At 37.7% G+C, this 16,125-nt stretch overlaps 3 protein-coding genes and 1 non-coding gene across 4 annotated transcripts in view; 2 read left to right on the top strand and 2 right to left on the bottom strand.

The window, feature by feature from the left end:
• Nucleotides 1-795: 795 nt before the first annotated feature.
• LOC127442279 (retinol dehydrogenase 10-B) lies at nt 796-4,710 on the bottom strand. The gene is made up of 6 exons (XM_051700169.1): nt 4,009-4,710; nt 2,208-2,443; nt 1,997-2,095; nt 1,746-1,891; nt 1,480-1,611; nt 796-1,381 (listed from the first exon to the last, which is right to left on the bottom strand). The coding sequence occupies exons 1-6, from the start codon at nt 4,280-4,282 to the stop codon at nt 1,258-1,260; spliced, it is 1,011 nt and encodes a 336-aa protein (XP_051556129.1). The 5' UTR covers nt 4,283-4,710; the 3' UTR covers nt 796-1,257.
• Nucleotides 4,711-4,750: 40 nt separating this feature from the next.
• On the top strand, nt 4,751-9,953 carry LOC127442280 (60S ribosomal protein L7-like). Its single transcript, XM_051700170.1, has 7 exons — nt 4,751-4,811; nt 5,371-5,476; nt 5,601-5,767; nt 6,008-6,145; nt 8,043-8,152; nt 9,112-9,329; nt 9,898-9,953. The coding sequence occupies exons 1-6, from the start codon at nt 4,798-4,800 to the stop codon at nt 9,318-9,320; spliced, it is 744 nt and encodes a 247-aa protein (XP_051556130.1). The 5' UTR covers nt 4,751-4,797; the 3' UTR covers nt 9,321-9,329; nt 9,898-9,953.
• LOC127443240 (small nucleolar SNORD12/SNORD106) lies at nt 5,852-5,939 on the top strand. Its single transcript, XR_007897632.1, has one exon. It is a non-coding gene; the product is annotated as a small nucleolar SNORD12/SNORD106 (small nucleolar RNA).
• Nucleotides 9,954-10,080: 127 nt separating the features above from the next.
• The window catches only part of LOC127442278 (potassium voltage-gated channel subfamily B member 2-like), a 29,500-nt gene continuing 23,455 nt past the window's right edge, over nt 10,081-16,125 (bottom strand). Inside the window, exon 3 of the mRNA XM_051700168.1 lies at nt 10,081-13,993. Coding sequence (XP_051556128.1) covers nt 12,068-13,993 — 1,926 coding nt within the window. The 3' untranslated portion in view covers nt 10,081-12,067. The remainder of the gene's footprint in view (nt 13,994-16,125) is intronic.

The following is a 16,125-nucleotide window of genomic DNA, read 5'->3' as shown; positions in this document are numbered from 1 at the left end:
CAAACGAACACAGCACAAGGATACGGGAGGTCACCTGTGAACTTGAAGACAACTGACTTCATACATCCACCAAAATCACCTTGATACCAGTTGGTTAAGTAATTGCAAAAATGGCTTCGCAAAGTGAAATCATTTCTTAGAAAAGCTCAGTCATCATGTTTGCAGTTGACATTTGCTTTGATATTTTATGACATGAATCCAAATACTTTCAGGGTCCCTATTTTCAAATTAAAATGTTTCCAGACATACGGTGTACACCGTACATAGCTCATCTGACTATTCAATGTGTATATTGAAAGCACATATACAATGCTTAATATTTTTAACAATCTGTATAATTACCCTCAAACATTAATTTTAATTCTGTAAGACTACTACACTGAGATTGTTTTAGCAGTTAAAATGCTTTGGATTGTATTCTATAAATTAATGCAATTCCAGGAAGTAGCTTTCAAAGTGAAAATACAGATGTAGGAAACAGGAACATCCCTCCTGAATGGGATTCTCTTTATGAAATGAGACCTTGTCTTCATAATTTACTGCCAATTATGTTAGACTATTTAATTTTTTTTTTTTTTTTTAAATGGAATTGTATACGGTTGAGTTATCATGCAATTGAAAGCATCCATTTCATTTGGTCTGTTGATATTAGTCACAAAAGGAGGGAATAGCATCAACCATTAAAGCTGCAATGACTCCAAAACTACAAACATTTAACAAACCAATAACCTTGCCTGTATTCAAGAGAAAATTAGCACTTGCAAATCAGATTAAAAGGACACTGTATTAATTTGAAGAGACTATTTATTTAACAAGCATGTATGGTACTTTTCTGATCATTTTTGTCAATCATTGTTTTACCAAATCATCAACACATCAAGATCACTAAAGGCAATAAGAATAAATCCTTCAATACATAGGGCATTTCTTAATTTTATTAGGAGGATAAATCCTCTAAAGCTACAAGGTCATGGAATGCTGAGAAGCAAGCAACAATACAAGACAAACAATAAATAAGTTACGAGTGAATACATAAGAGGTGATAGTCCTTGAGCAACTGTATAGCAACACCCTACATTTCATAATTACAAATTAATCCCTTCTTAAATGTTTTCTAAATGTGTGAAATTCTGAAGATGCAAAATTACAAAAGTTGACAGCTAGGTGTCATTAGGAAAAAAAACTTGTAATGTACAGCATTTATCGTTCCAAAGGAACTACACAGAATTTAGCACCACTGCTCGAAGATAGAACCAATTACATCCCAGTCTTTGATTCATTGTTGTTTGTGGACTCCTTTCGGTGAGCCAGGAAGGGGTACATGCATTTATCAGCACCGATAAATCTGTACATGCACACAATGGCATCAAATGGCAAAACTCTGCAACATAAAATGGCAGATCATGGTTAACAGACAGGTAAAATAAACAGAATAAATCAAATAAGCAGTACACATGTATTTAGGTATAGTTTACATACGTTTTCATAAAGGTGACCATGTACATGACTCGTGGTGTGCAGATCATTGGCTGGTCTGTCAGTATGGCTCTCATGGCCTGTTTTACACAGTACTCTGGCTTTAGCGGAGGAAAAAATGGTGCCATTTCTTTCCTGTTTAAATTAGACGAGAACCACAAAACACAAATGCTTTAAGTGAATAACTTCAATCACAACATGAGAAAAGGAGGTTACATAAGAGCATGTCTTGCCCTCAGAAGTAAACTGGGGATGTGCAGACCACAAACCTAATTTTGCAGCCTTTGAACATGCCAGTGTCAACCAAGAAAGGACAGACAAGAGTCATCTTAATTCCATCCTTATCAGCTGCTTTCAACTCATGGCTCAAAGACTCATGAAAGCCAATGGCACCAAACTTGCTTGCACAATAGTCCTACAATAAAAAGGAGAAAAGTGCAGTTTCATGAAATGCAAAGGGTCTTTACAATATATGGTATACAAAGGAGAAATAGGACCAGAAAAGGGGAAACTTCTTTACCTCCACACCAGCTGTAGTGAACAAACCCAATGAGCTGGCTATAGTTACAATGTGCCCATGATTCTGCTCCAGCATATTGGGAAGGAAAGCCTTGGTAGTCTGTAATTTAAAAAAATAAAATAGTGAACACCAATTATCAATTATAGAAAAAAGCAGATACTTTTCAACAAACTTTTACATAGGTCTGATCAAAGCAGGTTAATAAACTGACCCAGAAGTGAGCATGGCAGTTGACCATCATAGTTCTTTCGATGAGCTCGTCTGGGCACTCGAGAAGATGATGTCCTGAGACAACTCCTGCATTATTGATCAAAAAGTCGATGTTGCCAACCTCTTTTCGCACCTTCTCTGCAGTAGCATACACACTTTCACGCTTACTAACGTCGCAGACATATGTGTAAACTTTGGGCTGAAACAGGGGCAACTCTTGAACACTGTCCGAGCATCCTGGGAGGAGAAAAAGTAACATAACCATGTGAAAATTTTGTATGCTTACAAGTAATATTCCAGGTTCAATAATAATTTAAAAAAAAAAAAAAAGGACTTTGTGGCATAATGAAAAAAATAACTTCAACTCGTCCACACACACGGAAAACTGCAAAATTATCAGTTTCACTAGATTTAGGTAAGTTTGAGTAAAATGAATGTTTTATAACATTTCTCCCAGGTAAAAATATGGTCATTTAGAGCATTTATTTCCAGAAAATGACACCTGGTCAAAATAACAAAAAAGATACAGTGTTTTCAGACCTCGAATAATGCAAAGAAAACAAGTTCATATTCATTTTTAAACACCACAACACTAATGTTTTAACTTAGGAAGGGTTCAGAAATCAATATTTGGTGGAAAAACACTGATTTTCAAAATCACAGCTTTCACGAGTATTGGCATGCTCTACCAGTCTTTCACATTGCTGTTGGACGACTTTGCCACTCCTGGTGCAAAAATTCAAGCAGCTCAGCTTTGTTTGATGGCTTGTGGCCATCCATCTTCCTCTTGATCACGTTCCAGAGGGTTTCAATGGGGTTCAGGCCAGGAGATTGGGCTGGCCATGACAGGGTCTTGACCTGGTGGTCCTCCATCCACACCTTGATTGACCTGGCTGTGTGGCATGGAGCATTGTTCTGCTGAAAAAACAGTCCTCAGAATTGGGGAACATTGTCAGAGCAGAAGGAAGCAAGTTTTCTACCAGGATAACCTTGTTCGTGGCTTGATTCATGCATCCTCTACAAAGACGAATGTGCCCGATTCCAGCCTTGAAGCACCCCCAGATCGTCACCAATCCTCCACCTGGTCATCTAATGGTTTGACAGAGACCTGGAGAGGCCTTCAAGCAACAGTAACTCGCACCCACTGTGAAGTTTGGTGGAGGACTGGTGATGATCTGTTCACGTTACTCAAACCATAACTAAATCCAGAGAAGCTGATAATTTTGCAGGGGTCTCTTAATTTTTTACAGAGCTGTATATATAAAAAAAAAAAAAAAAAAAAAAATCTAGGTAACAGTCTAAAAAAAATGCAAGTGAATGGGGCCAATCTGTGAACTCTTAAATACTCACCATTTCAAAAGCATACCCACAAGACCTAAACAATGTGTTAACATTATTTTAGTGTTATAAATCGCTTTCTAAAATGTTCTGCGTAAAGTTACATCCAATTTTACGATCCATGACATAACACCATAAACTCTAAAAAGACCATTCAAATAACTTTACAGCTCAAATACAAGTTTTATGCCAATTTTTATAAAATTATTAGGTTCATATTTCTTTTAAACCCTCAAAAACAAGGGTCCCATTCACTTCCATTTAAGTGCCTCAATTTAACCACGATTTTTTTTTTTTTAAGAAAACAAGGGACATATTGAAATAATTATTGGTGCTAATCAACATTGAGCCACAAATGCTGTTGATTGAGCTTAACTTTTATTAAAACCGGAATATTCCTTTTAGGGGGGAATGCTTATGCAATGAAGCATCATGAAACATGTAATTAAAGCAATTTCTCTCACCTTCGGATGGGCTCAACTCCCGGTAGATTTCTCGCACTATCTCTGCGGTCTCTTCATTGCCCAATCTGTTGATGTCCCAGAGCACAAGCGTCGCTCGTCTCCTCGCAAACTCCTGAGCAAAGAGCCGCCCGAGACCGCTTCCAGCACCGGTGATAACACACACCTGGCCCGCCACACTCTTCTCCCGTGGACGAATAAGCCATTTAGCGCCAGCCAACACAAATGTCCAGATTATTTTGAAAGTAACCACAAACAATTCAGCGAGGATAGTCATTCTGTCTCCGTGCAGCTACGTACCAACTCGCTAAACTAAGCAACTTAAAGCGACTTTTCAGCTCCAACACTAAAAGTAAGAAATCAAACCACAGACGTGCTCAAAGAAACAACTTATCGGATCTAAAACAGAAGTTGGACTCTCTCAGTCGCCAAAACAGAAGGAACTCTGGCCATCTCAGTGTTTAGTTATAGAGCTCCAGCTCTTTAAATACTTTCGGACACGCTTTACAACTTTCCACGCATGCGTGTGTCCGCAAATTATGCAATTTAATTACAGTTATGCAAATAAATTCTAGATAAGCTTTTACATCATATCATAATTATGTATAAAATATTACTTCATTATCTTATAAGAAAAGTTGCCTAAGACAATTCCAATGATATCTAACACAATAAATTATCTTTTAAAATGTAGGCAACAGAACAAGGTACCTAATTGTAACGGAAGTATGTAGGACCCGCCTTATAAGACCGTACTGCGCATGCGTATAAGCCTCTTTTACTATAGGGATAATGGCGGGTGAAACGTAAGTTGACCACCGTTCTGTCTGAATCAGTTTCCATCGGCTTAAATATGTCTTATGTAGTACTGCTCGCATTCTAAAAGAGCAATTTACGTACACATAAGTATTATGAGGATGAAATTGGGTGTGTTTGGTGAATGATGAATCAATAAAAGTCATGTGAAAGTCGAGTAGTCCGCTTGGGTGTAATCTGTCTAGCAACGTGAAAATAGTTCGTATAAAGCCATTCAGATGCGTTTAAAACATTGCGAAAGTTACACTTGTGTATTAGTCTTGTTAAGACCAAGCATTTTAATCTTCACTAGGTGACTTACATAGAGCAAATGCATAATGCTGCTCGGCTAGTTTGTTGCTGGTCGACCATATTTTGTGTTATTAATGTGAAATGTAGTGTAAGATTATGCTGTCATATTGCAGTATTGAATATAGGGTCGTTTAATCTATACCTATTCCTATTGTACTTGTTTGTTGTGACATGATTGTCATCATAATTGCGTGGTCTGTAGGCCTCGTGAGGATGACAGGACAATAACCAATGTGCTTTCTTCCAATGTCCCATTAGAGAGAAGAAGAAGGTCCCCTCAGTCCCTGAAAGCCTCTTGAAGAGGCGAAAGCGGTTTGCTGTCATCAAGGCCGTTCTTCTGAAGAAGGCTAAGGCTGAGAAGAAGGTATGTGTCTTGTTCTTTCTAAACAGAAATGAAGTCATGCTTCTGACACTTGTAGTATTTATAATTGATGTTGAAAACATCAGCATAGAGGTACAATTAACTGCATATTTTCTCTTGCTCTTAGGCCCGCAAAGTCACCAGGAAGCTCATCTTCAAGAGAGCTGAAGCTTACCATAAGGAATACAGGGAGATGTACAGGCGTGAGATCCGCATGAGCAGGATGGCTCGCAAGGCAGGCAACTACTACGTTCCAGCTGAGCCCAAACTGGCTTTTGTTATCAGGATCAGAGGGTAAATGTTCCACTATCAGATGCTGATTTTGCATAGCTCTCTAGGTGATGCAGCTGCCTTACAATGGGCAGATGTCTCACTGACTTTGGTTAATGATGTTGCTCTTTTTTCCCCATCATATCGACCATGGTGATTCCTCTTGAAAATAAGCCAAATCCTCTGAAACCACAAATTAGCATTGATTTAATGAAATAAAATGTGTCTTGTAAGTTGTTGATGCGATATCTTGTCTCTCCTCAGTATCAATGGTGTCAGCCCCAAAGTCCGCAAGGTGCTTCAGCTGCTTCGTCTCCGCCAGATCTTCAACGGTGTCTTTGTCAAACTGAACAAGGCCACCATCAACATGCTTCGAATTGCAGAGCCCTACATTGCCTGGGGGTGTGTAAAGCTGTCTTTTTTTCTGAATTGATAAACTTGAAAAGTAGTGAGCCAATACGATCAAGTAGACATCGTAATGCTATTATTCAGGATATTGTATTGATACTTAAGATCATGTTTCTATTTCATGTGCATTAATAACATTTGCTAGAGTTCAATTAAGAAGCAGGGATGCAAACTAATCACTTTTCAGCTAAAGTCACCTTTTCTGAAGCTAATTTGCCCAAATTGTTTGGTTACATTTTCCCCATTAAATCACTTGAAAGGGTTACATTAAGCTTAAACAATTAAAAAGCTTTAAATACAACAAACCATTAAACTGAAAATGTACATCTGGAACTCATGTTATGATTTCCTTACCTTTTTCACCTCTCATGAGTTTGCATGCCTGAAAGGTCAAGACGTATAGAAACTGATTCCACATACACCGATCAGCCACAACATTAAAACCACCTGCCTAATGTTGTGTAGGTCCCCCTCATGCTGCCAAAACAGCGCTCTTATTCTGAGATGCTATTTTTCTCACCACAATTGTACAGAATGGTTATGTTACCGTAGACTTTGTCAGTTCGAACCAGTCTGGCCATTCTCTGACCTCTCTCATCATCAAGGCGTTTCCATCCACAGAACTGCCGCTCACTGGATATTTTTTGTTTTTGGCACCATTCGGAGTAAATTCTACAGACTGTTGTGTGTGAAAATCCCAGGAGATCAGCAGTTACAGAAATACTCAAACCAGCCCATCTGGTACCAACAATCATGCCATGTGATAATCTATTCAGCCAATTGTGTGGCAGCAGTGCATAAAATCATGCAGATACGGGTCAGGAGCTTCAGTTAATGTTCACATCAACCATCAGAATGGGGGGGGAAATGTGATCTCAGTCATTTGGGCCATGGCGTGATTGTTAGTGCCAGATGGGCTGGTTTGAGTATTTCTATAACTGCTGATCTCCTGGGATTTTCACGCACAACAGTCTCTAGAGTTTTCTCAGAATGGTGCCAAAAACAAAAAACATCCAGTGAGTGGCAGTTCTGTGGATGGAAATGCCTTGTTGATGAGAGAGGTCAACAGAGAATGGCCAGACTGGTTTGAACAAAGTCTATGGTAACTCAGATAACCGTTCTGTACAATTGTGGTGAGAAGAATAGCATCTCAGAATGCTATTCTGAGATGCGGGTTTGCGCTGTTTTGGCGGCACGAGGGGGACCTACACAATATTAGGCAGTTGGTTTTAATGTTGTGGCTGATCAGTGTTTCACACTCTCACAGACATGCTTTCTTTAAAGGAATATTTAATCTAAGAATGAAAATTCTCTCATTCACCCTTATGGCATCTATTAAATTTTTTTTCATAGATGTATGATGTTTTTATATACATACAATACAAGTCCATGTGGTCCAAAATGTCCAAGTTCCAAAAAGGTCATAAAGGCACCAAAAAGGTAATCCATGCAATTTGAGTGGTTTAATCCATGTCTTCTGAAGCGATATGATCGATTTTGGGTTACAGACCAAAATGTAACTCCTTTTTCACTATAAATCTTGACATCATCAGTCTCAATCAAGACTAACGTTTTGAAGCTTGGAAGTTTTGGACCCCGTGTACTTGCATGGTATGGACAAACACATCATCTGTGCAAAATGTTTCTATTTATAGGTTTTTTTAAGCAGTACCAACCTTATTGTTGTGATGCATCGCAATATATTGAATTGTGATGCATGTATCATAATGGATATTGAGTTAGTCGCCGATACTTGGCCATAGTGTATCTAATGGTTAATGTTGTAGCAATGCTGCATGTCTTATGTGGAAGATGTTGTGATGTATGTCTTTAACATCTGTTAAATGCAACATTATTTGCTTGCTGAAGTCCAATTTTGCATGTGTTTCAGCTACCCCAACCTTAAATCTGTGCGTGAGCTGATCTACAAGCGTGGATTTGGCAAGATCAACAAGAAGCGCATTGGTCTTACAGACAACTCTCTTATCGAGAAGTCCCTTGGTAGGCACTTAATTCACAATGCCAGTGTAAATTCTATTTTAACACTTGAAATTACCAAAGTACTAGGCCTATCATGATTATTAAATAATCGTCTGTTTGCGGTTCTCTCAATTGTCTCATAATCAGCTAATCATGGATTATTGTGCACTTCGAATTCCAATCACATTTTAATGCCCAAATAAGGGTTTTTTTAAGCAAAAAAGTGTCTGAGCGTCACTGAGCCACACCACGGACGTCAACAAGACCAGCTCTTGTCCGGAAGAGCACATGAAGCGGCTCTCAAGCACTCTGGTGGGTGTGCTGTCAGCAGAGGCTCACACCAAACTCCAGCGAAAATATAAACTTTGATAGTGAATGCAAAGTGCTCCGGCTTCACTTTAAACAATTATGTAATGGCAAATATTCCTGGTCATAGTGGGTTCATACACGCAGTGTTAATGACACGCAGTGACAGAGCGGAGATGCTTAATCTATTTCTGTGGAGTGATAAAATAATTAAAATCTTAAGTTATGCTTCATGAGAAATAAGGGTTTGTGGGTTTATTCAGAGCATGTGAAAGTGAAGAAATTAGGAAAAATATTTTACTGTTGCAAATATATATATATATATATATATATATATATATATATATGAGTTCCAAAAAAACTAAATGTAAAATTTAACAAAACTAAAGTTAACCAATGAGAGACATATTTTAAGGATTTAGAAATATTTTGATATTGAAAACATAATTCTCATGTCAAGATTTTATCATGTATCCATATTTTATGTTTTATATATTTGAGGTAAAATGTTAAAATGACTTCTAAAGGTGTATGAAGCACACATGCACCATAAGAAATGACAATTAAACGTGATTAATAATAATTTAACAATGAATCGTACGCCAACTTTCATTATCTTGACAGCCCTACCCAGTAGTGTTTATTAAGATTCAAGCAAGGTTTCATCTCTGCAGGTCAGTATGGAATCATCTGCATTGAGGATCTCATCCATGAGATATACACTGTTGGAAAGAACTTCAAGGCCGCAAACAACTTCCTCTGGCCGTTCAAACTGTCTTCCCCTCGTGGAGGCATGAACAAGAAAACCACCCACTTTGTTGAGGGAGGTGATGCAGGAAACAGGGAGGACCAGATCAACAGACTCGTCAGGAGGATGAACTAAGAACACTTGGTGAGCACCTGATTGGGTTTCTGATTAGTTGTCTTTATGGATACGCAGCTTTTCATAGGTTTCATAATTATTTATCTTAATCACGTGCCTGCAGACTAAAGTGGGAATGTGTGTATTTGAGGGGAGTTAGATCAAAGATGTTTAGAGAAAACAACTGAGTGATCTGAAGGATGTTAGTATTACGAGAATAGTTGCATTAGCTGTCGTACATCAAGCTTTGTTATAAGTGTATAACTTTGTGTACTTGTGCGTAATTTCATGGTTTTGTTTTATTTGCATACACAATAAAAACTGGGTCAGTTTATTAGAGACTAATTATTCATAAATATTGTGTTTTAGAATGTTAGGGCAAACAAAGTTTAAAACTTTTTTTGTTGTCTTAATAGACATGTTCATGAATTTACTGGTTAACCGTAAAAGGTTACGTTTTTGAAAATCTTGTCTAAAGGCCTGTTTGATAGTTTTTAGTTTTGCAGGGTTACTTAACAGCTTAGCATCAAGAATTCAGTGAAGTACCTTGAAGTCTAAATGTGAATGGTTTAATGACTTTGTTTCTCTCTCTCCACAGGTTTTGGGACATTTCTGTTGTTTGTCTGTGAGAAAATAAAATCATTTACACAAACACCCTTTTTGAGATGTATTTCTTTGACCATGGTTTCCCTTTATTGGTTTGGATTCTAGAATAGGCTTCACCCTCAATAGTTACTAAAGCAGCATAAAGTTAATTCAACACCCCACATACGAGTGTGTACTGTGTCCATTGGCTATAACAAGGGTTAACATTTTGTTTGGACACCCCGATTTAGGCCTTGCTAATGTAATGCTTTGTAAAATATTTGTCTCTGAAGTCTGAACTTCATCTAAAAGATGGCAGAGGCTGTTTGAAGGTCCCCCTCATCATAACTTGAAGTTTCTTACCAAGATACCACCTCAAGATGTACTTGAAAGGGTACTAAAATTTTCAACTTGAAGAAAGTAATCATAGAGTCCTGTACAAACATTTATTTGTTATTTCATGGTCGTTCTAGGAATCTGGAATAATGCAGTCACTATTTCAAAGAAAGTATGTACAACTATAAACATCTAATGTCACATACTGATGTACAAACTAGGGACCAAACCTAATGAAAAACACAATTGAGATTGAATGCAGAAATAAGTCTGTATAACAATGTTTAAGTCATATTCATGATAAATCTGCTCATGATGTCTGCTTGTGCAAGTAAATGATCGTGCAGTGCTTTTAATTCCGTTCAGTGATATTTTTCATTTTATAGACGTCCTTTAATGTGACTAACAAAAAGATGAATATAGAAACAAACCATGGCATTAGGGCTTTCAAGATTACATAATAAACCTGAGAACTTAGTTGTATTTGCATTTATTACTCTATAAAAAGTAGAATTTCTGTACAGAATTATCTGAACCAAAACAAATATCTTAACACCTTCTCATAAATGACTGTTTATGAAAAGGCACAGCTTTAAATATTTAATGCAGGATTTGTGGTCCTGCCTAATTTTTCTTAAAAATTGCTTGAGTATGATTGACACCACAAATGTGTTTCTACACACTACATGGATGTAGCAGATAATGTCTTGAATATACAGTTAATATACAAATCATACAATTCACGGTGGAGCTTTGAGGTGTTGACATCAATTGACATCTTTGTTAGAGCATTCGTATTGAACATCAGGAGACGAACGTTAAAATAACATTAATTAAATGTACAATATTTCCATTTCAGTCAAGCTGATGTCTCAGAAATAAAGTGCCATTTCCTTCATCCAGCAGAGGGCAGTTAATTTACCATGTGCGTCATAGGTTATTTCCTCAGCTGTTTCTGAAGTAAAGGCAACAAAACAGATTTTTCTATACGTTTTCACAGATATACTGATGTGGAGTGTTGTCCACAGCAGTAACCTGCCAAACAATTTATACAATGAATTTATGTATTTTCTAAGTAGACTATGGCTCAACTAAACAGCGATGCAAATGTGAACAGTCACCCTCATGTTACACTGAAACCAACATGCTCATCTAGATATCAGAATTATACTTAGCACTGACAAGCTTTATTTTTTGTTCTTTTTCCTTTTGTAGTGCTTGGTCAAGGGACATTTAAATAAAAATGGATTAGAGACAACTGAAGACTTGTGTTGTTTCACATATTACCACTGAGGCATAGCACTCAGCATGAAATCAAATCAAAAGGCATATTTTGGTCAAAAATATTATTTCAAGTAAAACGCTAACTGCCAAATAACACTGGTAGCACTTTGGTCAGAACTATTACTCGAACCTAACACATGCTACAGTGGTTAGCCTTTTACAAACATGTACGCTTCTGACATCTACTCAGTGGACTACAAATCTAAAATTTTCGTCAAAATGTCAGTTTCCTGGCTCACTATATGCATCACAATGTATATGACACAGCTATCTAAGCCTTCACATTAAGGGTCATACAAAATAATAATTATGTTTTAATAAGAGGATGTTCTGTTCATGAATGTCAGTAAGCTCTTGAACTGGGAGCAGACATTTTCTCTCAAAATCATAGTCAATTTCTGCAGATATGCAGTCCCATCATTGATTAATAGTTTCAAAGACGCTGAGTTGTACAGACAAAAGAAAGACTTATTCTCTACATCAGTATGCCTCTTTCTGTCCACATACTGCCTTAGATGCATTCATTTTGTGAATCTACATGTCAATGCTGGCTGCTCAGTGCATTACATGCTAGTTTCACATGGTGGTGACCGACCTCCATCCCCTGATGACTTGAGAATATCCGGGGAAAGCAGGTGGTTGTCCACCTTCTGTCCACTTTGAATGCTGTCTTCCCCTCCAGTGGCAGCAACCATGGCTGAAACACAGTTTAGTGCACTTTTAGGGGAAGTGGGAGAAACAGCTGCTCTATCAACATGGTTTCTCCCTCTTTGGCTTTCAAAAGGGGACACGCTGAAACCTGGAGAGCTTGTTGGTCCATCCCCTTCAAAGCCTTTTCCTGGGGATCTCGGACTCTGTCGAAGAGAACCGGCCAGCAGTAATGGGTCAGATTCTGGTAGTTTTGGTGTCAGTGATGCCATGTCATCTGTCACAACTAAATGCAAGTTGGAAGCCCCCTCGTCTGCAGATTCAGTGAAGTTCACTTTGAGTCCCTTGACCTTAACTTGGCTGTTTTCTCTTGGAGAGCTCCTCACATTTTCACCACTGGGATCGAAGCTTTGATTCTCCTCACCCTTCGGCGTGGCACTGCTCTCGGGGTTGCACTGGACAAACTCATAGAGGCCCTCTTTGATGATTGTGGGCTGCCGTGATTTCTCAGGTGCTCGTTTTTCCAGAGAGGTAATCTGGCGAAGGTCAAGTGGGGGAGGAGCACGTGGATGCCTCTGTATTCCTGAAATATTGGGCAGTAGTGCGCTTTTCTCAACCTCACTGATATCGGTGGCGCAGCTAGTGAAGCTGTCAACGCTGGACAGGCTTCTGATCTCAGTAATGGGTCTTTCTTTTAGAAAAAGTTCATGCTGGACTACCTTCATCTCCATCTCTTCTTCTCTACCGAAAGTGCAGCCTTTAGAAGCTGAAGGTCCAATGCAGCTTATGGCTGATGGAGATGTCATCTGGTTGTACATTTGTTCGAGGGATTTGGCGTTCAGCCGCTGAGGGCTTGAACTAGGTTCGAAGACTCGATCTGGAGAACCCAACTGGCCTATTTCTTTATATTTTGCTTCATAGGCTTTGGAACTTATGTCAGAGTTGGAGCTCTTTTGATAGTTCCACCTGCTTGGAGAAAGATGATTTTCTGAGCCCTTCTCCTCACCCTTTTCTATTACAACATCTATTAGCTCCATATTGCGAGCGAAGGCATCTTTCAGGTTCATTGACACAATGCTGCCATTCCTCTTGGCCCTCTCAAGAGCCTCTCTTCGTTTGATAGCTTTCTCTTGTCTTTTTTGTTCTTTGTAGAACTCAGAAAAGTTATTCACAATAATAGGGATAGGCAGTGCGATCACTAACACACCAGCAATACAACAGAGACCACCCACTATTTTGCCCAGGAGGGTTTGCGGATAGATATCCCCATAACCCACAGTTGTCATGGTAATTGTTGCCCACCAGAAAGAAGCGGGAATACTGGTGAATTTTGTAGCATCTTCATCTTTTTCAGCAAAGAACACCAGGCTAGAGAAGATCATGATGCCCATAGCTAAAAACAATATCAACAGTCCAAGTTCATTGTAGCTTCTTCTGAGGGTGAACCCAAGAGACTGAAGACCAGTAGAGTGTCTCGCAAGTTTTAGAATTCTTAAAATCCTCATAATCCTGAAGATCTGTACTACCCTGCGCACATTCTGAAACTGGAGGACACTCTTGTTGGATTCTGTCAGGAATATTGTGACATAATAGGGGAGTATAGCCAACAGATCAATGACGTTCAGTGGCCCTTTGAAGAACTTCCACTTGTTGGGAGAAGACAAAAACCGGAGAAGATATTCCATAGTGAACCAGGCAATACAAACAGCTTCAACATGGGCCAGGTTTGGATTGTCATTAGATTGTCCGAATTCGTCAATCACTTGTAGCTCAGGCAAAGTATTCAGTGATAATGCAATCGTGGAGAGAATGATAAACAGGATGGATATTATAGCCAGAATCTGCAAAAACAAAGAGAAGAGAGGGTTTAGAGATGTGACATTAAAAGTATTGTTCCATATAGTATTGACATACAGAATCTAGATACAGATACATCTATATTGACAATAAAACTTCAAGTAATTTAAAGGTGGCTCAATTCCTAAATAAAAAAATGATATACCGTTTTTGTGCTGATTACATCAGCAAATAGCAAAGTAATATGAAAGAAATTTACCTTTTATCATACTGCAACCACACATTGTTTGTTTTGAAAGTGTAAAAATAACCTTCTCTGATATATTTGAAATCAAAAAGACATTCAAAAATTACATATTAAAAAGATTAATACTCATAATGATAAGGCTTACAGTTTACAAACAAAAATGAAAGTGATTAGTGCAACCTCATCCTTATTACAATGATGCCTTCTGCACCACCAGTTCTCTCATTCTTTAAGTGTACACCTATTCACAAATACAGTAGCTCTGACAAGCATTTATTGATCTTCTGCTTTGTGAGAATATGGAATGGATGTCCCATGAGGTTATACAAATCACCTTGCGAGGTAATAAAATAATCCTGATCAGACTGTTACTTATCCGGCTATTCTATTTCACATCATCAAATCAATTTCCATGTGTGCAAAATTACAGGTAGAGCAAACATCCATGTCGTTGTTTAAATATACTGTATGTATATAAATTGCAATTTGTGAATGCTTTCCAACAAGGCATAAGGACTGAACTTATATCTGCTGCAATTTCTGTGCTAATAAGTTATCTTATTGCAGACAGAAACTGAAAAATCTAATTCTGTGAATATTTCATGGATATCAATGTCAAGCAAATGATTTGGGGGTTTTAATGTAAAAGTTTAAAAAAAAAATTACAAAACAAATACACTACTTGATTCTTATATTTTAAATTTAAACTGAAAAATAGCCTAATGTTTATGGTGGAAAAAATTATTGTTAATCAAGAGAAGCTTATTGAACCAATTGCAAGTTTCAGAGATTTTCTAAGAGTGTTTTGACTAGACCATGAAGAGTAACTCCTACTTTACAAATGTCTTTTTAATTAAGGAAAAGGCCACCCTCGTCTTTAGGCATTCATTTTTCTATCCACCCCCTATCTTGTAAGAGAAAATAATACAAACAAGACTTAAAATCTGCTGTATGATTTTTAAGCCTATCATGTGGCTTTAATGATACAAAATGGATTTTATTGTGCAACAAGCCTCCTACGTTTACCCATTAATTTCTGCTTTTTCTGCTTTAATAAAGTGGTTTTAAGAAAGTGCTCATTGCATGTAAAGTTCATAATGACTGAAAAGTTAATTGTGAGTTCAGGGAACAAGATTTTTGGCCTTTAGACTGAAGGCTTGTGTGTGGAGTTTTCACAAAGAACAGATTATTCTATTATGCCCTTTTAAATTATAATCTCACTATCAAAGAAAAACAAATTTTGGTGTTCAAAGTCACAAAGTAATAAAATGAGGAACTGTTACTCATTTACGGGGACTGCATTAAGAGAGGATTAATAATGATCCTAGTTGAGAATAAAACTGTTGACCTTGACCGTGTCCTTACACTGGAAATTAATTAAGTAACATTATGAGTACTAAAAAAGAGTGCTTAATTTTACAGTGTTTTTTTTTTTTTTTTTTTATCAGTATCTTCATGATATTACACCTGAAATGTGTTTGCCAAACTATTCCAACTGTTACATTTGTACAAGAGAGTCATCCAAATAATTCAATTGCTTTATGATCCATATGGGAATTGATGATTTTATTGATTTTGCACAATCAGCACTTTCTGATGCAATTTTTCCAGCCCACTCTCCTTTACCAAAGAGTGCTTAATATTACAATGTTTAAGGAAGACTAAAGAGATTACATGTTTATTCTACCCTTGCGGGGAGAAGGGAAAGAGTGAGTAACTGCTCCTAACCTTTCTATATCCTTACTATACATAGAAACTCAATCCTATTACAATTATCCTGAAATGTCCTCCCATACAGATGACAATGTGAACACCCTTAGCAAGGTCCATGTGGTCTTCTAACAAGAAAAGAGTGAAAAGTATCAGGGTGCTCCAATTCTAACAATGGGTGGAAAAAGCCCTTTCTATAGAAGTGTAGAGAGGGTTAAC

Source organism: Myxocyprinus asiaticus, chromosome 6, assembly GCF_019703515.2.
Source record: "Myxocyprinus asiaticus isolate MX2 ecotype Aquarium Trade chromosome 6, UBuf_Myxa_2, whole genome shotgun sequence".
Classification (NCBI taxonomy): Eukaryota; Metazoa; Chordata; class Actinopteri; order Cypriniformes; family Catostomidae; genus Myxocyprinus; species Myxocyprinus asiaticus.
The sequence above is the reverse complement of the archived record's forward strand: the minus strand, read 5'-3'. Positions and strand labels throughout refer to the sequence as shown.